This window comes from Pristis pectinata, chromosome 15 (genome assembly GCF_009764475.1).
Source record: "Pristis pectinata isolate sPriPec2 chromosome 15, sPriPec2.1.pri, whole genome shotgun sequence".
Lineage (NCBI taxonomy): Eukaryota > Metazoa > Chordata > Chondrichthyes > Rhinopristiformes > Pristidae > Pristis > Pristis pectinata.
In genome coordinates, this window is record NC_067419.1 from 48,671,973 (window position 1) to 48,694,187 (window position 22,215).

Here is a 22,215-nt window from a genome sequence, read left to right on the forward strand (position 1 = left end):
CATTTTAAGAATCATGGGATAACATGGCTTGGTAACACACGTAGACAAGGTGGTAAAGAAGGCGTACGGCAAGCTTGCCTTCATTGGTTGGACTGTTGGGTATAGAAGTTGGGAAGTCATTTTGCAGCTGTATAAAACTTTGGTTTGGCCACATTTGCGTGCAGTTCTGGTCACCCCATTACAGGAAGGATATGGAGGCTTTGGAGAGGGTGCAGAAGAGTTTCACCATCATGCTGCCTGGATTAGCGAGTATTAACTATAAAGAGAGGTTTATCACGGCCGTGTGTCTCCCAACATCCTATTGACCTCACTGCTGCATCTGTCCAAGGAGACAGAGTGTACTGTGAACAATGAAGCCTCAGATGGTGGAGACCAGGGCCATAGCCGCATTCACACTGGTGGTGGCTCCTGTTGACAAAGGCCTCTCCTCTGCTTCCGTGTCTGGTGAGCTGGGACAGGCAGAGAGACCTGCAGTACATTCCAACAACTTTTAAAACTTAGAAACATGAGGAAATAATAAACCTCTGTCAACTTGTATCAAATAAGATACGATCTCTTTATTAGTCACATGTACATTGAAACGCGTGGTGAAATGCATCTTTTGCGTAGAGTATTCTGGGGGTAGCCCACGAGTGTCACCACGTTTCCGGCGCCAACATAGCGTGCCCACAACTTCCTAACCCGTACGTCTTTGGAATGTGGGAGGAAACCAGAGCACCCGGAGGAAACCCACGCAGACACGGGAAGAATGTACAAGCTCCTTACAGACAGTGGCTGGAATTGAACCTGGGTCGCTGATGCTGTAATACTGTTACACTAACCGCTACACTATCATGCCTGCTAAATAGCTAAAATATTAAATTATTGAGTGATGAACCATGTTCCCTAGTTTATCTTTCTGGAGCAGGTTGGAAACTGGAGCTGCACCAGATGTGCCAGCTGTGGGTGGTGTAAACAGATGTTACCTGATGTGCTGGAAACACTCGGCAGGTCAGGCGGCGTCTGTGGGGACAGAAATGGAGTTAACGATTCATGTCTGAGACCCTTCATCTGCAGGTTTTATTCTCAGCAGTATAGAAGCAAGCTGCCTGGTCTTCCTTCCTTGGGATCTCTCTACTGCACATGACCTGTACCACTGGCCCATGTGCTGCAGTCCTGGGAATGGGAGGAGACTGCTCTGCCCTTAAGACTGATTACCCCTGCAATTAGATGACAGCTGTTTCTTAACTCCATTAAGAACCTGTCTTGGTTCTATAATCCTCACCAAACAAAGATCTCAGATTTGAATTTATTGAGTATTCTCTACAGTTTTTTGTGGGGATTCCAAAATTCCACTGGCCTCTGTGAGAGGGAGTGTTTCCTGACCTCACCCCCAGCTGTGATGTTAGGGATACATTCACTTATTCTGGTCTCAAGTATCAGAGGCAAAGGTTTGTCTCTCACTGTTCCACCAAATCCTTTAACTGTCCTGAACATCCCATGAAGAATTTTAATCCCAAGGAATTCCACTGGACATTCCGTTGTCTCCCATACTCCCCGTTCTGGGGCATCCGTCCTGACTTCAGGATGTCCTGAGGATCTGTGCACAATGAGAAATGTTTGTAGAGTGCTCTCTGTTATAATTGGGCACCTAATCTGCACACCCGAAGCTCCCACACATAGAAATGAGATGGTGCCTAGAATTAAATCAACAGATTTAAAAAAAACATGTGGTGAGGGTCCAACACTGGGGCCTTAGGTATAATATTTATGTAAAATATAAAATCAAAGTCAAAGTCAAGTTTATTGTCATATTCACCGTACAATGTGTGCACAGGTGCAATGAAAAACTGACACAGCAGCATCACAGGCACACAGCATCACAATATATATCTGAAGAAATATACATCTCAAGAGGTTTAGCACCATCCAGGACAAAGCAGACCACACAGTCAGCACCCGTGCACCACCCTAAACATTCACTCCCACCTCCACCACCGCCGCATGGTGGCTGCAGTGTGCACCATCTACAAAATGTTCTGCGACACCAGGTACTCTGACAGCAAATCCCAGACCTGTAAACACAACCAGCAAGACAAACTAGGGCAGCAGACACTGGGGGAATGCCACCATCTGCAGGTTACCCTCCACGGCACACACCTTCCTGAGTTGAAAGTACATCGCCATTCCCTTACTGTCACTGGGTTAAAACACTGGAACTCCCTCCCCAACATCACTGCGGGAGCGCCTTCACCAGAAGGACTGCAGTGCCTTCAGTAGCGGCTCACCCCCACCAATGGCAGTAAATACTGTCATGGAGTCATAGAAAGAAACAGCATGGATACAGGCCCTTTGGCCCCCTGAGTCTGTGCTGACCATCAAACACCCATCTACACTGATCCTACATTCATCTAATTTTTATTGTCCCCACATTTCCATCAACTCTCCACCCCCCAGATTACCACTCACCTACACACTAGGGGCAATTTCACAACTCCTGCACCCTTGTGTCGATGTTCCCACTCTCCAACTGCTCCCAGTCACTCACTGACCAGATGACCTTGTTTACAGTTTACCCCCATGCTCACCCCGGTTTTACCCTGTCAGAGATACCCCTCTCCCCTACCCACCCTACACCTTAACGAGCTTCTTCTGGCTCCTTCCCGGCTCTGATGGAGCGTCTTCCACCTGAAACATTAACTCTGTTTCTCTTTCCACTGATGCAGCCTGACCCGCTGAGTATTTCCAGCATTTTCTGTGTCTATGTAAAGGAGGGAGCAGTGAAGGGAGAGATGAACAGGAGATGGTGGGGAGGCAGGGGAGGGGAGGGAGGAAGCTGGTGTGGGGTGGAACCACGGGAACACAACAGTAGGACCGATGGTCCATTTTGTGCTGGAGATTCATTATCAAAATAAAACTTGGGGGTTGGGTTGACATTTGCTTTTGTGCCGGTGGATATGGGGCGGAGCAGATGCTCCCTTCTCCTTGTCAAGGAAGTGCTGTCCAATGGTAATTACTTTCCTATCAGGACCAAAAATTGAGTGTGATGCCAGTAGCGATACACGTGGGCGCTGCTGGGCAAGGAAGGGGAGAGACAGCAGGCACTTCTGTTGTGATTTTAAGGAGAAGCAATTTATGTTTAATCAATGTGGTCATTAATCACGCTCATTATTAAATTGCAGCAGAGAGCAAAGATGACCAGGACTAGATAATGATCAGAACCGTAATGAAAAAATGAGATCTTTACAAAAAGTTGGAGGTATTTTCATGCTTAATGTGCAGATCCTTCATGCCCTTGACCCTGGATCTCCCTGCGTGGAACCAGCCCATCCCCACAACCCTCCCAACCCCTTCAAACTCACACAATGTCCACTTCCTTGGTCCAAGACGCCATGCTTTCTGCTGTGAGATCCAAACCCTGGGATTCCCTTACACCTCTGCTCCTCTATGTCCTCCTTGCACCTTACCACTGAGATAATCTCCTTGCGTGGGTTGGTGAGAAACTTTTCTTCCTGTGAAAAGCCTTATGATGTCTCACACATTAAAGGTGTTGTACAATCTTCGGGCTGTGATAAATGTCTTCCTGTATCTCAGTGACAGGAGAGATTCCCCAGAATCCTGACAGGTAAATTGATGAATTAGTTTATTATTGTCACAAGTACCGAGGTGCAGTGAAAAACTTTGTTCTGCATGCCGTCCATACAGATCATTTCATCACATCAGTGCATTGAGGTAGTAGAAGGGAAAACAATAACAGAATGCAGATTAAAGTGTTACAGTGCGGAGGAAGGCAGGCTGATTCATTGACAGTGCAATAACTTAGTTCTCAACCACATTCAGAAGTGGTCCGTTCCACGGCTGAAAAGGTTTGCAAGTCTGAAGAAAAGGCCATTTTGATCATCACGTGTGTGCCACTTTATGGTGAGATGGTCCAAAACTAAATTGGCAATTGCTGCTTTTGAAATTATCGCCTACCCCTCCGTATAATTGCAAAGGTTGCAGAACATAAAGCATAGAACATAGAACAGTACAGCACAGGAACAGGCCCTTCAGCCCATGATGTTGTGCCGAACTAATTAAACTAGTAATTAAAAACCTAGCTAAAATAGTCCCTTCTGCCTGCACAGTGCCCATATTCCTCCATTCTCTGCACATTCATGTGCCTAAGAGCCTCTTAAACCCCTCTATCGTATCTGCCTCCACCCCCACCCCTAGCAGCACATTCCAGGAACCCACCGCTCTCTGTGTAAAAAAAAACTTGCCCTGCACATCTCCTTTGAACTTACCCCTCTCACCTTAAATGCACGCCCTCTAGTATTGGATTTTTTGACATTGGGAAAAAGATACCAGCTGTCTATCTATGCTTCTCATAATATTATAAACTTCTATCAGGTCTCCCCTCAGCCTCCACCGCTCCAGAGAAAACAACCCAAGTTTGTCCAACCTCTCATAGCACATGGCCTCTAATCCAGGCAGCATCCTGATGAACCTCCTCTGCACCGTCTCCAAAGCCTCCACACCCTTCCTATAATGAGGCGACCAGAACTGAATGCAATACTCCAGATGCAGCCTAACCAGTGTTTTATAAAGCTGCAACACAACTCCCTGACTCTTGAACTCGGTGCCTCGACTAATGAAGGCAAGCATGCCATACGCCTTCTTTACCACCCTATTGACCTGTGCAGCCACTTTCAGGAGTTATGGTTAGTTGTTCCTTGTACAAACCTTTCTCCTGAGTGTTGTCCATCCAGTTACTTTTCCGGGACAGGTCTGCCCCATTCAGGTGGTCATCTGTCACCTTCACTCAGTGGGTCATAGAGTAGAACAGCCCAGAAATGGGCCCTTCGGCCCACATGTCTATGCCGACCTTTTTGCCCATCGGCATACATTTACCCACTTTAGGACTGTATCCTTCTATACCTTGCCTATTTATCTGTCTAAGTATCTCTTAATCACAGTGACTGTATCTGATTTCACCTCCTCCTCTGGCCGCGCATTCCAGATATCAACCACACACCAGGAGTATAAAAGCAAGATCCTGCAGATGCTGGAAACTCTGAAGTAAAATGCAGGGAATCCTCAGCAGGTCAGGCAGCATCTGTGGTGAGAGAATTAGAGTGAACACGTCAGGTCGATGGCCTTTCATCTGGACACAACTGGTTCCAACCACGCAATGTTTATTCCAGTTTGCAAAGTTTTAATCAGGTGTACTATCCATCAACCTGGTCTGGTCAAAGTCAATAAAATGATGTCATCAAGGTCCTGTGACTGAACTAGTCTCCCTGGTTCAAAGTTGAGTGGGGTTTTAGGGTAAAAGACTGTCCTGTGGGCAGAGATCAGGGCAGATTCTTTTACTCTGGCCAGGGGAGGGAAGGTGGAAAATCCAACTCACAAAATCAGCCTGGAAGCTGTTTCTGGGTTTGCAATCATTGCCACAGCTCAGCCCAAGTCCCCAGCCCTCAGGAAGCTGGTGGAACAGCCTGTAGTGACACCATTTCACCCTTGTTCACCCCCACCCCCCAAGGTCCCACTCCCTCTGTCGCTCTGTAATCTGCCTCATTGCCCCAGCACTTCACTTCCTGATCATCAGCCATGCCTTCAGCTGCCTGAACTCTGGAATTCCCTCCCTAAACATCTCCCCTCTTTCTCCTACTTTAAGTAGCTCCCTAAAGCCTTCCTCGTTGCTAGGCTTCTGATCATCTCTCCCAATACCTCAGCATCTTGGGATATTAAGACTTCCAAGACATTCAGAATCAGGTTTATTATCACTGACTTATATGACTTGAAATGTGTTGTTTTGTGGCTACAGTGCAAGACATAAAATTACTATTAATTACAAAAATAAATAAACAGTGCAAAAAAAAGGAATAATGAGGTAGTTTTCATGCGTTCATGGACTGTTCAGAAATCTGATGGTGTGGTATTGGTATTGGTTTATTATTGTCACTTGTACCGAGATACAGTGAAAAACTTGTCTTGCAAACCGATTGTACAGGTCAATTCATTACACAGTGCAGTTACATTGAGTCAGTACAGAGTGCATTGAGGTAGTACAGGTAAAAACAGTAACAGTACAGAGTAAAGCCTCACAACTACAGAGAAAGTGCAGTGCAATAAGGTGCAAGGTCACAACAAGGTAGATCGTGAGGTCAGAGTCCATCTCATTGTATAAGGGAACCGTTCAATAGGCTCCTGTACCTCCTCCCCAGTAGTCGTAACGAGAAGAGGGCGTGTCCCAGGTGGTGAGGGTCCTTAGTGATGGATGCCGCCTTCTTGAGGCACCGCCTCTTGAAGATGTCCTTGACGGTGGGGAGGGTTGTGCCCGTGATGGAGCTGGCTGAGTCTACAAACCAGTTAAGATGAGATAAGATAAGATTTCTTTATTAGTCACATGTACATCGAAACACACAAGCGAAATGCATCTTTTTGCGTAGAGTGTTCTGGGGGCAGCCCGCAAGTGTCGCCACGCTTCTGGCGCCAACATAGCATGCCCACAACTTCCTAACCCGTACGTCTTTGGAATGTGGGAGGAAACTGGAGCACCCGGAGGAAACCCACGCAGACACGGGGAGAACATACAAATTCCTTACAGACAGTGGCTGGAATTGAACCCTGGTCGCTGGCGCTGTAAAGCGTTACACTGACCGCTACACCATCGTGCCTGCCCCCTGCAGCCTCTTGTGATCCTGTGCATTGCAGCCTCCATACCAGGCAGTGATGCAACCAGTCATATATTGTGTGCCTCAGTGCCAATTTTTGTCCTCCTGATAATGCCCCTGTTGAATACCTGGAGTATATCTGCCACTGTCTGAATAGAAGTGGTGTTGTTGCTATTATTTACCAAGGTTAACAGATAAACAAATGCCCCGCTGCCTACCTTTGAGTTGCTACGTTGAGTAAAGTGGCCTTGGGACGGCAGCCAGGGCCTTTGCGATAGATTTACAGTGAGATAACGGCTTGTGCAACCTTGCCCAGATTCAGAGGTGAGGCTGCAGTTACGCAACACTCCCAGACCAATAAAACAGGACATATGCAACTCTACCAGTAGACTGGTTATCTGTGACAAGTATCAACATCTCACAACATCCATAACAAATACTAATCAGTCTGCCGTAGATAAGTTGGCCTGAATCTCAGGCTGAAAGTTACTATATTTTTCTACTAAAAGCCATAGAGCCATAGAGTCACGCGGCGCGGATACAGGCCCGCTAATTCCATGCCAAACTTCAGGCACCATTTCCACTGATCCCGTTTTATATTCCCCACTTTCCCATCAACTCTCTCCCAGTTTCACTGCTTACTAGATAGGAAAGGTTCAGAGGGATATGGGCCAAACGCGAGCAAATGGGACCAGCTCAGATAGAGATGGTGGTTGGCACAGACTAGTTGGGCCGAACAGCCTGTTTCCGCGTTGTATTACTCTATGACCTAGGGGCGAGTTACTAGCATGACCTTGGGATGTGGGAAGAGCTCAGAGCGCCCAGGGGAAACACACAGGGTCTCAGGAAGAACATGCAAACTCCACACAGGCAGCACCGGAGGTCAGAATGTAGAATATTCTGGAATAGCGGTTGGCCATTCGGCTCCTCAGGTGTGGGCTGTGTTTCTTTCCGTGAGCCTTGTATGTAATGTTTCTCTATCCCTGTGGCTTTGTGATTACTGACTGCTGGGCCCAATGCAATCAAACACGCCAGTTACACGTGTCACCCGTTGAGTCGTGCCCCAAGACAGCTCCAAACCCATGTCTTAAACAGAAGCAGGCCATTCAGGCTCCCGAGCCCTGCTTTCCCACTGGCTCCCCATAGCCCCTGTAGTTCAAACATGTGTTGATCTCAGCCTTGTCCCCCTCTAGAGCTCTCTAGGGTAGACAATTCCAAAGAGCCATGATCCTCTGAGAGAAGAAATTCCTCCTCAACTCCATCTTAAATAAGTGACCCTTTATTCTGACCCTCTGTCCCAATGTTCTAGATACACCACTGGGGAAAACACCCTCCCCACATTCGCCCTGTCCATCCCCTCAGAATACTGTAACCTGTTGACTAAAAAGGTCAATCGGTTATAACCTATTGACTAAAAATGCTATTCACTAAACAGGTTTAGAGTCATAGAGTTATGGCCCAACTCATCCATGCTGGTCCCATTTGCCCATGTTTGCCCCGTATCCCTCTAAACCTTTCCTGTCCATGTACCTGTCCAAATGTCTTTTAAATGTTGTTATTGTACCCGCCTCTACCCCTTCCTCTGGCAGCTCGTTCCACACACCCACCACCCTCTGTGGAAAAAGAAAAAGTTGCCCCTCAGATCCCTTTTAAATCTTTCCCCTCTCACCTTAAATCTGTGCCCTGTTTTAGACTCTCCACCCTGGGAAACAGACTGTGACCACCCACCTTATCCATGCCCCTCATGATTTTATAAACCTCTATAGGGTCCCCCCTCAGCTTCCTTCGCTCCAGGGAGAACAGTCCCAGCCTGTCCGGTCTCTCTCTATAACTCCAGCCCTCCAGTCCCGGTAACATCCTGGTGAATCTTTTCTGCACCTTCTCCAGCTTAATCACGCCCTTCCTATAGCTGGGTGACCAGAGCTGCACACGATATTCAGGTGCTGCCCCACCAATGACCAGTCCAGGTGTAACGTGACGTCAGTGCCTAGTGCCCCATCAGATAACAAAGGCCTTCTTCACCATTTTGTCCATCTGCGTTGCCACTTTCAATGAGCTATGTACTTGCACCCCAAGGTTTCTCTGTTCTATAACACTCCCCAGGTCCCTGTGTAGGTCCTGCCCTGGTTTAACTTCCCAAAATATATCACTTCACAATTCTCCAAGTTAAATCCCATCTGCCATTCCTTTGCCCATTTTGCCAGTTGATGCAGATCCTGTTGTAACCTTGGATAACCTTCTTCACTGCCCACCACACCACCAATCTTGTTCTCATCCGCAAATTTACTAATCATGCCACCTACTCTCATCCAAATCCTTAACAAACATGACAAACAGTGCTAGATTATAAGCACTTATGAGCGTCAGGTTCCTATAAGTCTCAGTGCTGGGTTTTGAACACGGTACCTTGTGACTCAGGGGTGCCAGCTGCCACTGGGTCTGAGCTGTCCCTGTAGCAGTAATTAGGGGGAATGGTTATTTTACAGAGCTTAAAGCATTGTGAAAAGCCATGAAGGGTAAAATGTTCATTACACCTGAGGCAGACTTAATATCAATTATTCTAATGAAATCACAATACAGACATATAGTCCCTGAGGCAGTGCAACCTTTGAGTTATCCAACATCTAATTCTTTGAGGCAGGTGAAAATATCTGTTGTGTCCAGGTGCCAGTGTATTGACTGAGCATATGATTACATCATGGCTTCTTGTTTCACTGGGGACTGACGCAGGGTCAAGAATTCACCACTCCTCCTCTGCTAGCTTTGCTAATTTGATGTCGGGCAGTTTCATTGCATTGTTCGTTTGAACCAGTCATGACCATACAACATAGAACATAGAAAACTACAACACAGTACAGGCCCTTCGGCCCACGATGTTGTGCCGACATTTTATCCTGATCTAAGATCTATCTAACCCTTCCCTCCCACGTAGCCCTCCATTTCTCTATCATTCATGTGTCTATCTAAGAGTCTCTTAAATGTCCCTAATGTATCTGCCCCCACAACCTCTGCCAGCAGTGCATTCCACACACCCACCACTCTCTGTGTAAAAAAAAACTTACATCCCCCTTATACCGTCCTCCAATCACCTTAAAATTATGTCCCCTTGTGTTAGCCATTGTTGCCCTGGGAAAAAGTCTCTGACTGTCCACTTGATCTATGCCTCTTATCATCTTGTGCACCTCTATCAAGTCACCTCTCATCCTTCTCCTCTCCAAAGAGAAAAGCCCTAGCTCACTCAACCTATCCTCATGAGACATGCTCTCCAATCCAGGCAGCATGAGAGAGAGAATAGGTTAAAAGGAAACATGGGTATGGGATTGCTCTGAGTGCTGGCATAGAACTGATGGACTGAGTATCCTGTGTTGTAATGAAATCGTGCTTCTACATTATCATTGTGTCTTCCTCAGTTAGTCACCAGACCTACTGACAGCCTAAAGAACTTGGGAACAGAGAGAATCTAAGGTGAGAGGGGAAAGATTTCTGAAGGCAACTTTTTCACCCAGAGGGTGGTGGGTGTGTGGAACGAGCTGCCAGAGGAAGTGGTTGAGTCAGGTACAATTACAACATTTAAAAGACATTTGGTTAGGTACATGGATAGGAAAGGTTTAGAGGGACATGGGCCAAAGGCAGGCAAGTGGGATTAGTTGTATTACCCTTTGACTCTATGATTCTAATCATTATTGGATTATCTCTACAATCAGAGAAGTGGTACAAATATGTCACAGGGCTCAGACTTACTGCTGTAAAATTTTCTTCCTGTAGTTCTGGATTTTGGTCATGCTTTTCTTGATTTTTCACATGGGCCCAGGATTTTCATTCAACAAACCCCAAAGTTTTGGCAGCCAATCAGGACGTCTCCTGAGCGGGGAAACAATATTTAAGGTGGTGGATGGGGTGCCAACGTAGCGGCTGCTTTGTCCTGAATGGGGTTGAGCTTCCTGAGAGCTGCTGGTGCTGCACTCTCACCCAGACAGGTGGAGGGTGCTCCATCACACTCCCGACTTGTGCCTTGTAGGTGGGGGAAAGGTGTTGGGCTGTCAGGAGGTGAGTCACTCATCCCAGAAACCCAGCCTCTGACTGCTCTTGTAGCCATGGTACTTTTGTGTGGCTGGCCCAGGTGAATTTCTGGTCAACGGTGACCCCCAGGATGTAGATGGTGGGGGACTCAGTGATGGTAGTTCCATTGACTGTCAAGGGTAGGTGGTTAGGCTCACGGGTTGTAGATGGCCATTGCCTGGTGATTTGATGCTCCTTGTCACACCAGCCTGTTGGTTACATTGCTTCGTATGGACTGCAGCATTTGCTCAATGAAGCACCTTGGTGCTGGCCAAGTGTTGGACTGGTCTAAGGCCTGAAGCTTAAACTAAATCCCAGCTTCTGGTCCTAAAGCCAGAGTAACCATACTGTAGGCAGAAGGGATTAGGGTCATTAGGTGTCATTAGCTTAATTAGTTTGGCCCAACAGTGTGGGCCGAAGGGCCTGCTCCAGTGCTGTACTGTTCTATGTTCTATGATGATACACCTTGGTTGCAGGGAAGATTTCATCTCCATATGTGGCTGCTTCTCTTTCGCAACCAACGTTTAGCTGTGAGAAGTAATCCAGTGTCCCACCCAATGAATCCGATGATTCCGCACAGTGGGAATTGACGGATGGTTTATAGGGCACGTTGCGGTAATGTGTCATCTGTTGACAGGGAGGGAAGTAAAAGATTTTATAAGGAAAATTAACATTTAAAGCTGTTATGTTTAAATTTTAACTGCACTTCACATTTTATATTTATTGGATCTGCAGTAATTATTGATAAAGGCAGCTATAATCCAGTGAGTGGTTTAATATTTGATTAGAAGTGTTATAATTCCCAGTGAGAAGGACGCATGTGTTGGAGATGCCTCATTGGAGAGTGATGGCTTTCGTCAGGGGACTGTGACTTCCTTCTGCCTTGCTTCACTGAGGCTGGGGACCAGCTTGTCTAACTTGGCCCCCAGTGCATCTACAGCATAGCTGTCCTCTAGTGGAGCACTGCTCCTGGTCCTATCACCCAACCTGTAGACAGGACAGGGTGAAGAACCATCGAATGCTCTGGGCAATTCGGAGAAAGAATCCAACACTTCACCTTTGACCATCACAGGATGTCCCAAACCAAGTTACGGTCAACAAGTTTTAAAATTTTGGCTATGTAAGTATTAGAGGGAAATGGGGCACTCTGTTTATGCACAGCAAGCTCCCACTAAAACATTGAGGCACCCATCACCTTTCTGTCCCTAAACCCATTGCCCCACCTGGTTCTACCTGTCCATCAGCCCCTCCCCACCCTGTTCCACCTACCACCCACCAGCCTCTCACACTCGCCCACGTACTGCTCTACACCTACGTACTCCTCTCACACACCCCTACATACTGCTCTACACAAGCCACCTCTCCTGTTTCCTCTCAGTCCTGGAGCAGTTTCTGCACCTGAAATGCCGACCTTCACCTTTTGCTGCCTGACCCATGGAATTCTTCCAGCATTTTGATCCAGTGAATCTTGGTAAAGGATGAATATTGGGCGGAGGTCTTTGTATCCTCATATTGGGTATTCTGTGCAGTTCTGGTCGCCGTACTGTTTGAAAGGTGCAGAGGCTTTGGAGACAAACATGGATTGTTTCCTCTGAAGTGTCAGAGGTTGAGGGGAGATCTGATAGAATTTTATAAAATTATGAGAGGCGTAGGTAGGGTAGATTGTCAGAGTCTCCCTCAGTCCTGCCCCTCCAACAGTATGGTGCTCCCTCAGTCCTGCCCCTCCCACAGTATGGTGCTCCCTCAGTCCTGCCCCTCCCACAGTATGGTGCTCCCTCAGTCCTGCCCCTCCCACAGTATGGTGCTCCCTCAGTCCTGCCCCTCCAACAGTATGGTGCTCCCTCAGTCCTGCCCCTCCCACAGTATGGTGCTCCCTCAGTCCTGCCCCTCCCACAGTATGGTGCTCCCTCAGTCCTGCCCCTCCCACAGTCTGGTGCTAGGGGAGGAGGAGAAAGTAGATACGACAGCAACATTTAAGAGGCAGTTAGACAGACACGTGAACAGGCAGGGAGTGGAGGGATACGAACCATGTGCAGGCAGATGGGATTAGTTTAAATCATCATGGTTGTCATGGACATGGTGGGTTGAAGGGCCTGTTCCTGTGCTGCACTGAAGAGAATTCCATATTGCAACAGGTTTTGCTTGTCACTCTGAAGGCAAAAGCACTGACAGTGCAGTTTTCCCTCAGTCCTGCCCCTCCCACAGTGCAGATCTCCCTCAGTGCTACCCCTCCCACAGTGTGACACTCCCTCAGTACTGCCCCTCCCACAGCGAGGACCTCCCACAGTGCAGATCTCCCTCAGTCCTTCACCTCCCACATTACCAATCTCCCTCAGAATTGCCCCTCCACGTCCCTCAGTCCTGACCCACGACAGTACTCCCTCACCATTGCCCCTCCAACAGTACAGTGCACCCTCATTACAGAATTCTGTGCTGCATTGTGCTTGGGGCAGAGATTGGGATTTGCCCTCTTGTGTGGTCAAGCCTCCTGTGTGAGATGGTGAAACTTCAGACCACGTCTCAGTGACATAAAGGGGCTGATAGTCTGAGCCTGATACACTGGGCTGGGAGCTCCAGCTTCGAACAGGAGTGGAGGAGGTCGATCACCTCACAGGGGAGGGATTCCACACGTGGAGAGATCGGAGAAGCTGGGAGTCTCCTGCCTGGAACAGGACTGTGAAGGGAAGATTTAGTGGATGAAGTTACAGAAACTAGGCTCGTATTCCCTGGGTTAAGAGATGAGGAACTAGACTTCAGTGGGAGAGTCTGGGGCAAGGTAATTTTAGGAGTGGTGTGGCTGAGGCCCCTCTCCCACACACAACAGTATGGACTCACTCAGTTCACAACTTTACCCCTGTGTTTTGCTTTCCAAGGGTATTGTGGCAGGGAACCAAGCCCAGCAGCTGGGGGCATGCAGCACAGCCATATCTCTGCATCCTGATAGACCCGAGGGGCTGAATGGCCTCCCCCTTATTCCCTTTGCTGCATTAAACATAATTATGAAAAACATATTTTTGATTCAGAAACAGTGAAGGTCATTTACGGCGATAAACCAGGCAATAAGTCAACCAGGCGGAGATAAAATAGCAGATCTTACGTTTCCCACAGGTGCTGGGATTGAGATTGTCCCCAGAGATTCTTCTTTGCAATTTTCTTCTTTTATCCCCCCACCCCCCAACCCCCCCCTCACCCCCCTCACCCCCCCACCCCTCTACCCATTATTGAAAAGTCGAGTTTATTGTCATCTGCACGTCCATGTGTGCACAGGTACAATGAAAAACTTACTGGCAGCAGCATCACAGGCACATAGCATCAGATAAGCTGCATTCACAAGAAAAACATAAATTATACATAAATTATACACAATTTTTACAAGGAAGAACACAACTAGAACAAAAACAAAACAGAGTCAATTTTAGTGCAAAGTGATCAAAGTGGTCATACTGTTACTGTACTGAGGTAGTGATTAGGGTTGTGCCGGTTGGTTCATGAACTGAATAGTTGAAGGGAAGTAGCTGTTCCTGAACCTGGTGGTGTGGGACTTCAGGCTTCTGTACCCCCTGCCCGATGGGAGCTGCAAGAAGATGGCATGGCCCGGATGGTGGGGGTCTTTGATGATGGATGTTGCCTTCCTGAGGCAGCGCCTCCTGTAGATACTCCCGATGGTGGGGAGGGATGTGCCTTCCTCACCCCATTGGTAGTATTGCTATTATTATCATCGGTATCATTACATTGAAAATAGGTTACAGCAGTGGTTCCCAGAACAAGTCCCATGTTAACACTAGGTAAATACCCCACACCTCAGTAATACCCGCTGATGTCACAGGTCACTCACAGGTGCTGGGGTGCCCAGTGTAACGTACTTATTTTCCCTTTTGCTTTGAATTTTATGTCACCGCAATGTTATCGGAGCTCCTCAGAGTATCTGTATCCTTTGATCTTCCCCCAGCCACAGTCCAACGGGACCACAGACCCCAGGCCGGGAGCAACCGGTTAACGTGATTTACGTCACTTCACCCTAGTTCTTGCGTGCAATGAATGTATTGGGCTGATCCTGGGGAGGGGGTGGGTGGTCTCTCAGTACTTACTAAGGGCTACATCATCCGTTAACCTGCAGCACAAGGGATTGTTAACCCTTGGCTTGCTGGGAGTGCGTGCGGATAACATCAAAGCAAGGAGGTAGCACATCTGGGAGCCCAGGAGTGACTGAGACTGAGGGGTGGAGGGAGAAACAGGAGGGAATGGGGTGAATTAGACAAGAGTCAGAAAGAGAAATAAAGTGAAAGAATGAGTTAAAAAAGTGAGAGAGGCAGAAAGGAAACAGATTTGCCATTTTTATAATCAGTAATTCACTGCCCTGAGCATAAGAGTTGGGACCAAGCTACAGCTGCATAAGATGTTGGTGAGACCACTCCTGAAGCACTGGGTGCAGTTCTGGTCACCTCACCATAGGAAGGATGTGACTAAGCTGGAGAGGGGGCAGAAGAGATTCGCAAGGACTGGAGGGCTTGAGTTATAGGGGGAGACCGGACAGGCTGGGACTGTTCTCCCTGGAGCGAAGGAGGCTGAGGGGTGACCTTATGGAGGTTTATAAAATCATGTGGGGCATAGATAAGGTGGGTGGCCACTGTCTTTTCCCCAGGGTAGTGGTGTCTAAAACTAGAGGGTTTAAGGTGAGAGGGGAAAGATTTAAAGGGGACCTGAAGGGTCAAGTCTTTCACACACAGGGTGGTGGGTGTGCGGAACGAGCTGCCAAAGGAATTGTAGAGGCGGGTTCAATTACAATATTTTAAGGATATTTGGACAAGTCCATGGATAGGAAATGGGGTCTAAACACAGGCAAATGGGGCTAGGTCAGGAAGGCACCTTGGACGGTATGGACGAGTTGGGCCAAAGGGCCTGTTTCCGTGCTGTATAACTAGGACTATGAACACTGCCCAACAGACCAAGTTTAGAGTTTTAATTAATCATGTTCTGGGCCAGCAAGGCTGGTGGGTAAATATTATGGATTAATAAGTGGTTAATATGGTGCTTAAGCTGTTAATCACTAGTTATCACTTTCTGCAGTGAGTTTATTGGATAATTATTGCGTAAATACAAACAGCTCATGGAATGTGAGGTGAGACCTGAGGTATTTGTGAAGTTAATGGTGCCAAAGTAGTCAACAGCTGCTGAAGGTTTGTAACACACCCAGAACTGTTAAATATCTGAACTAAAGAGCATGGGTGTATTTCACTGAGGAGCAGATAGGGAGGGAATGGAAGGAGAAGCTGACTTGGCGGGGCGGGGGAGAGGGGGTGTTGTGGAGAGGGGGGGAGCGGGAGGGGTGGGGAGAGGGGGGGAGCAGGAGGGTGGGGAGAGGGGGTAGCGGGAGGGGTGGGGAGAGGGGGAGAGCGGGGGGGGGGAAGGGGGGAGAGCAGTGGTGGGGAGAGCAGGGAAAGACTGGTGTGGAGCATATTACAGAGAGCTGGACGACATGAGCAACATTTCAAACAATGGCCCACATTAGACCTGGGCTTATGTTCCATTTCATATGACATTTGATTCACCAAAGCTACTCCACCACTTATAGGACACAAGTCAGGAGCATCAAGTGGGTCATCCCACCCAGGACAAAGCAGGCTGCTGTGTTGGAACCACACGCACCATCCTCAACACTCACTCCCTCCCCCACTGCTCCACCTTACCGTCTCCAAAATACACTGCAGTTACTCACCTGGTCTACTCTGACAGTGCTCCCAAACTTCCTGATGTCTTCTTTGCTTACAGGTTGTGTCACTGGTAAGTCACCACTCATTCCACAACCTGACCTGTCCTTGAGCCAAGTGCTTCCTCAGGCCACTTCAGTTAACCACCTTGCTGAGTCACTCAGAGGGCAGGAGACAGATTAACTCCCCTGTGGGATGTTCATTAAAGTGAGGCTTTTCTAAAATAGTCCAGCACTTTCACCGTAACCTTAAGTAAAGCTTGCTTTTTATCCAGATTTATTTTATGAACTGATTTTACACTCTCTGCTTACCAGGGTAAGACTTTAGTTCCATTCTCCAAGTTATTTTGGATTACAATGACTACCAGCTGTGTCTGAGGAAACGGAATGTATAAACCAGAGCAGTGGTGCATTTCCAAAGGGTGAAATCCTCTTCCCACCTTGACTGAGAAAAAACACATTCTGTTCCATGAAATAGAGTCATAGAGCACTACAGCACAGAAATAGGACCTTCAGCCCATCCAGTCCATGCCAACCTGACCTTCTACCTAGTCCCATCTACCTGCACCCAGACCGTATCCCTGCAAACCCCTCCCATCCATGTACCTATCCAAACTTCTCTTAAGTTTTACAATTGAGTCCGCATCTACCCCTTCCGCTGGCAGCTCGTTCCACACTCGCACCACCCTCTGAGTGAAGAAGTTTCCCCTCAGATTCCCCTTAAATATTTCACCTTTCACCCTAAACCTATGACCTCTAGTTCTAGTCTCACCCAACCTGAGGGGAAAAAGCCTGCATGCATTCACCCTATCTATACCCCTCATAATTTTGCATACCTCTATAAGATCTGCCATCATTCTCCTGCGCTCCAGGGAATAAAGTCCTAACCTATTCAACCTTTCAGGCATGGTAGTGTAGCGGTTAGCATAACATTAATAGTGGCAGTGACCAGGGTTCAATTCCGGCCACTGTCTGTAAGGAGTTTGTACGTTGTCCCCGTGTCTGCATGGGTATTGGTATTGGTTTATTATTGTCACTTGTACTGAGGTACAGTGAAAAGCTTGTCTTACAAACCAATCATACAGGTCAATTCATTACACAGTGCAGTTATATTGGGTTAGTACAGAGTGCATTGATGTAGTACAGGTAAAAACAATAACAGTACAGAGTAAAGTGTCACAGCTACAGAGAAAGTGCAGTGCAATAAGGTGCAAGGTCACGGTTTCCTCTGGGTTCTCCAGTTTCCTCCCACATTCCAAAGATGTAAAGGTTAGGAAGTTGTGGGCATGCTATGTTGGTGCCGGAAGCGTGGCGACACTTGTGGGCTGCCCCCAGAACGCTCTATGTGTGTTTTGATGTACATGTGACTAATAAAGATATCTTTCCCTATAACTCAGATCTTCAAGTCTTGACAACATCCTTGTAAATTTTCTCTGCACTCTTTCAAGCTTATTGATATCTTTCCTGTAGGTAGGTGACCAGAACTGCACACAATACTCTAAATTCGGCCTCACCAACATCTTGTACGACTTCAACATAACATCCCAACTCCTGTACTCAGTGCCCTGATTTATGAAGTCCAAAGTGCCAAAAGCTCTCTTTACGACCCTATCTACCTGTGGCGCCACTTTCAAGGAACTATGGATCTGTATTCCCAGGTCCCTCTGTTCTATTGCACACCTCAGAGCCCTACCATTCACTGTGTCTTACCCTGGTTTGTCCTCCCAAAGTGCATCACCTCACACTTGTCTGCATTAAATTCCATCTGTCATTTTTCAGCCAATTTTCCCAGCTGGTCAAGATCACTCTGCAAGCTTTGACAGCCTTCCTCGCTGTCCACTACACCCCCAATCTTGGTGTCATCTGCAAATTTGCTGATCCAGTTTACCACATTATCATCTAAATCATTAATACAGATGATAAACAACAACAGACCCAGCACCGATCCCTGTGGCACACCACTGGTCACTGGTCTCCAGTCAGAGAGACAACCATCTACTACTGCTCTCTGGCTTCTCCCGCTAAGCCAACGTTGAATCCAATTGGCTACCTCATCCTGAATGCCAAGTGACTTAACCTTCCGGAACAGTCTCCCATGTGGGACTTTGTCAAAGGCCTTGCTAAAGTCCATGTAGACAACGTCCACCGCCTTTCCCTCATCGACCTTCTTGGTAACCTTGCTGGGTTACACTATCTAAACACTTGCTGGGTTGATTTTTAGTGTGTGTTAACTTGGTTGAACCAGCTGGAACTGAGCAGTCTGATGTTCTCCGTGGTCTCCTCTCCCTGCCATTCTCCAGGGTTCTTCCGGCGCAGCGTCACGAAGAATGCGGTGTACAAGTGCAAGAACGGAGGCAACTGCGAGATGGACATGTACATGAGGAGGAAGTGTCAGGAGTGTCGCCTCAGGAAATGCAAGGAAGTGGGGATGTTGGCCGAGTGTAAGTATCTCCCCACAGTTCAAAACAAGCCCAGAGGAACAACCTCTCACAGGCAACACTAACTCCAATGGTGTAAGTGCAGCACAACATCCCAGAGTGTAACCCACCTCTGCTGGGGAAGGAGGGATCAGATTGGGGGCTGGGCTTGTGTAGCGAGGGGGAGGGGTGTTAATGAGAGGGGAGAACAGTCTGCTATCGGGTGATAGAAATTGGAGACTTGAGGAGCCCGGAACTGCAGGAGGGCAGAGCCTTGGAAAGCTGTAAGGGGGTTAGAGATGGAGGGTAGAGACAGGGGAGGGGGTTAGAGACAGGGGAGGGGGTTAGAGACAGGGGAGGGGGCAGAGAGAGGGAAGGGTAAGGTTATGAAAATGAAAATAATTGCAGATGCTAAAAATCTGAAATAAATCAGTAAGTGCCAGAAACACCCATCAGGTCAGACAGCGGCTGTGGAGAGGGGAACAGAGTCAATGTTTCAGGTGAACATGCTGATTGTTTCCAGCATTTTCCGTTTGTATCACAAATTTTACCTTGCTCTGAACTGACCGCCTGTCACATTTTATTTCAATATTGAGAGCTGCGTTTTAATCACAAAATGGAAACGGTGGTTTTAAGTTTCTGCTTTGTCTGTGTAACTCAAGACAAAATTGAAAGGACTGTTGTGTCGGTGCTATTTATAGCTGGGTTGCTGAGAGATTCCATCAAAAGGAGAGAGCACTCGGGTCAGCTGGGAGACCCCACACTTTCAGAAAGATCTCAGCCTCTGGTATCTCTGGGCTGTCATCTCAGCAAGGGGCAATCAGCAGAGCAGTGACAAGGAGGATGCACCATCACCATTTGTCTCTGGATGATGGCAGCAATAAGTCTCAGCGCTGAACACTCCGTCCGTGCTATTGTGCTCGATGCAGATACACCTCATACAGGCCTGTGGATAAGGGTGTGTAGAACAAATGATGGTTAGAAATGGCAGTCAGTCCTGATACAGGGTTCAGCTCGAAATGTCAACAATTCCTTTCCTCCCACAGATGCTGCTCGACCTGTTGAGTTCCTCCAGCACATTGGAGACACAAGACGGCAGAGGCTGGAAAATGGAGCCAGACGCAGAAGGTTGGAGCTCAGGAAGGGTCTCAACCGGAAACGTCGACTGTTCATTTCCCTCCACAGATGCTGCTCGACCCGCTGAGTTCCTGCAGCAGTTTGTGTGTTACTCCAGATTCCAGCAGCTGCAGTCTCTTGTGTCTCCAGAGCATTCCCTCAATGCTGCACTCAAGTGCTGGCCTGGATCTTTAACCTGAACTAAGGTCTCTAATCCCTCTTCTCCAGCCCGAGCCCCATTTTCCCAAGATAAGGTTACCCCCGATAGTGTGTGTACCACCGTGTGGCCTGGTTATTGGATCGATTTCACTCAGGAATTGTGTGCTAACCTTGCCTTCTGTCTCCTACTGTTGGATTGGTTCAACATAGACCAGGACAGAAGCTTTGACAGGGAAACTGCTCCCCCCCACCTCCCACCTCCCACCCATCCCCGACACACGCACGCACACACACAAACACACAGATGCACACACACATGCGGCACACACATGCATGTGTGCACATGTATACATACACACGCATATGCACACATGCGCAGATGCATGTAGAGATACAGACATACAAACACATCCACGCTTGAGTACTTAAATGCACGTGCACACACGTGTGCATACACATGCTGATGCACACACATGCACGCGCACACACATGCGCCTACGCAGACACACACACACAGACACACACAAACAGAAGTATGTTTTTTACAAGATTGGTGGAGTAAAGGTTGCAGTTTGGGAAGGTTTGAAGGTCAGGGGTATTTGGAGGCAGGAAGCTTGATAACAGACGTTACGCTAAGGCACGTGCAGGTTGACACTGAGGTGGGGAGGGAGCTGTTCTATTCCAGTACACAGAGCAATGGAAATATTGAGCTTTTAATTGGTCTGCTCAAGTGACTCATGAATTGAACATCAAGTGTTATTTATAAACATTGTACATAGTCAATTATTCCAGTACTCCCCTGGCTCGCTGCCAGTCCAAAACACTTCAACAGCTTGACCTCACCTGAAACACTGCTGCCCGTACCCTAACCCACTGAGGCTCATTCACCCATCACCCCCACAGGTCACTGAGCCAGGTGGCCTCCCAGTCCAGTAAAGACCTACATTTGACATTTTTCTCCTGGCTTTCGATTCCCTCTATTGTTGCAGCCTCATTTACAACAAAGCTGAGATGTTTTTTTTTTCTCTCAGACGGTTATGAGTCATTGAAACTTTCTTGAGGAAAGGAACATGCAGATTGGAATATGTTTAAGGCAGAGGTAGATTGGTTCCTGACAAGTAAAAGGGTGAAAGCTTATTGTGGTTAAAGTCAAAGTCGAGTTTACTGTCACGTGCACAAGTCCATGTGTGCACAGGTGCAATGAAAAATTTACCTGCAGCAGCATCACAGGCACATAACATCAGGTAAGCAGCATTCACAAGAAAAACATAGATTAAACATAAATTAAACACAATTTTTACAAGAAAAAACACAATTATGACAAAAACAAAACAAAGTCAATTTTAGTGCAAAGTGATCAAAGTGGTCCCAGTGTTGCTGTACTGAGGTAGGGTTCAGGTTGTGCCGGTTGGTTCAAGAACTGAATGGTTGAAGGCAAGTAGCTGTTCCTGAACCTGGTGGTGTGGGACTTCAGGCTTCTGTACCTCCTGCCCCATGGGAGCTGCGAGAAGATGGCACGGCCTGGATGGTGGGGATCTTTGATGAAGGATGTTGCCTTCTTGAGGCAGCACCTCCTGTAGATACTCCCGATGGTGGGGAGGGATGTTCCCGTGATGTATTGGGCTGGGTCCACTACTCTCTGCAGCTTCTTACGTTCCTGCACGTTCCTGGTTAGATGGAAATGTCAAGCTGACATCACAACGGAATCAGTCTGTGTAAGTCAGTGGAGGAGAAGGTTTGAGGGGTCGAGTCCTTCTCCTAATTCAGGGGGTGTGGGGACCACTGACATTGCAAGCATTTGTTGTCCATCCCTAACCATACTGTAGGATGTGACAGCACTGGAGAGGGCACAGAGGAGATTCACCAGAGTGTTGCCTTGGATGGAGTGTCTCAGTTACAAGGAGAGACTTTAGAGGCTGGGTCTGTTCTCCTTGGAGTGGAGGGGGTTATTAAGCGAGGTACGTGACTGAGGTATTCAAAATTGAGGGGTATAGATAGGGTAGACTGCAGGAAATTTTTCCCCATATCAGAGGTATGTAACACTAAAGAACACAGGTTTAGAACAAGGGGGAAGTGGGGACCTGAGGGGGACCTTCTTCACCCAGAGAGTGGGGAGAAC

At 47.7% G+C, this 22,215-nt stretch overlaps 1 protein-coding gene across 9 annotated transcripts in view; it reads left to right on the forward strand.

Moving 5' to 3' along the window:
• nr1h4 (nuclear receptor subfamily 1, group H, member 4) overlaps window positions 1–22,215 on the forward strand; it is a 68,635-nt gene that overhangs the window by 20,161 nt on the left and 26,259 nt on the right. For all 9 annotated transcript variants that reach the window (XM_052030188.1, XM_052030183.1, XM_052030180.1 and 6 more), the window contains one exon: window positions 18,705–18,845. In XM_052030188.1, the coding sequence (XP_051886148.1) occupies window positions 18,705–18,845 (141 nt within the window). The remainder of the gene's footprint in view (window positions 1–18,704; window positions 18,846–22,215) is intronic.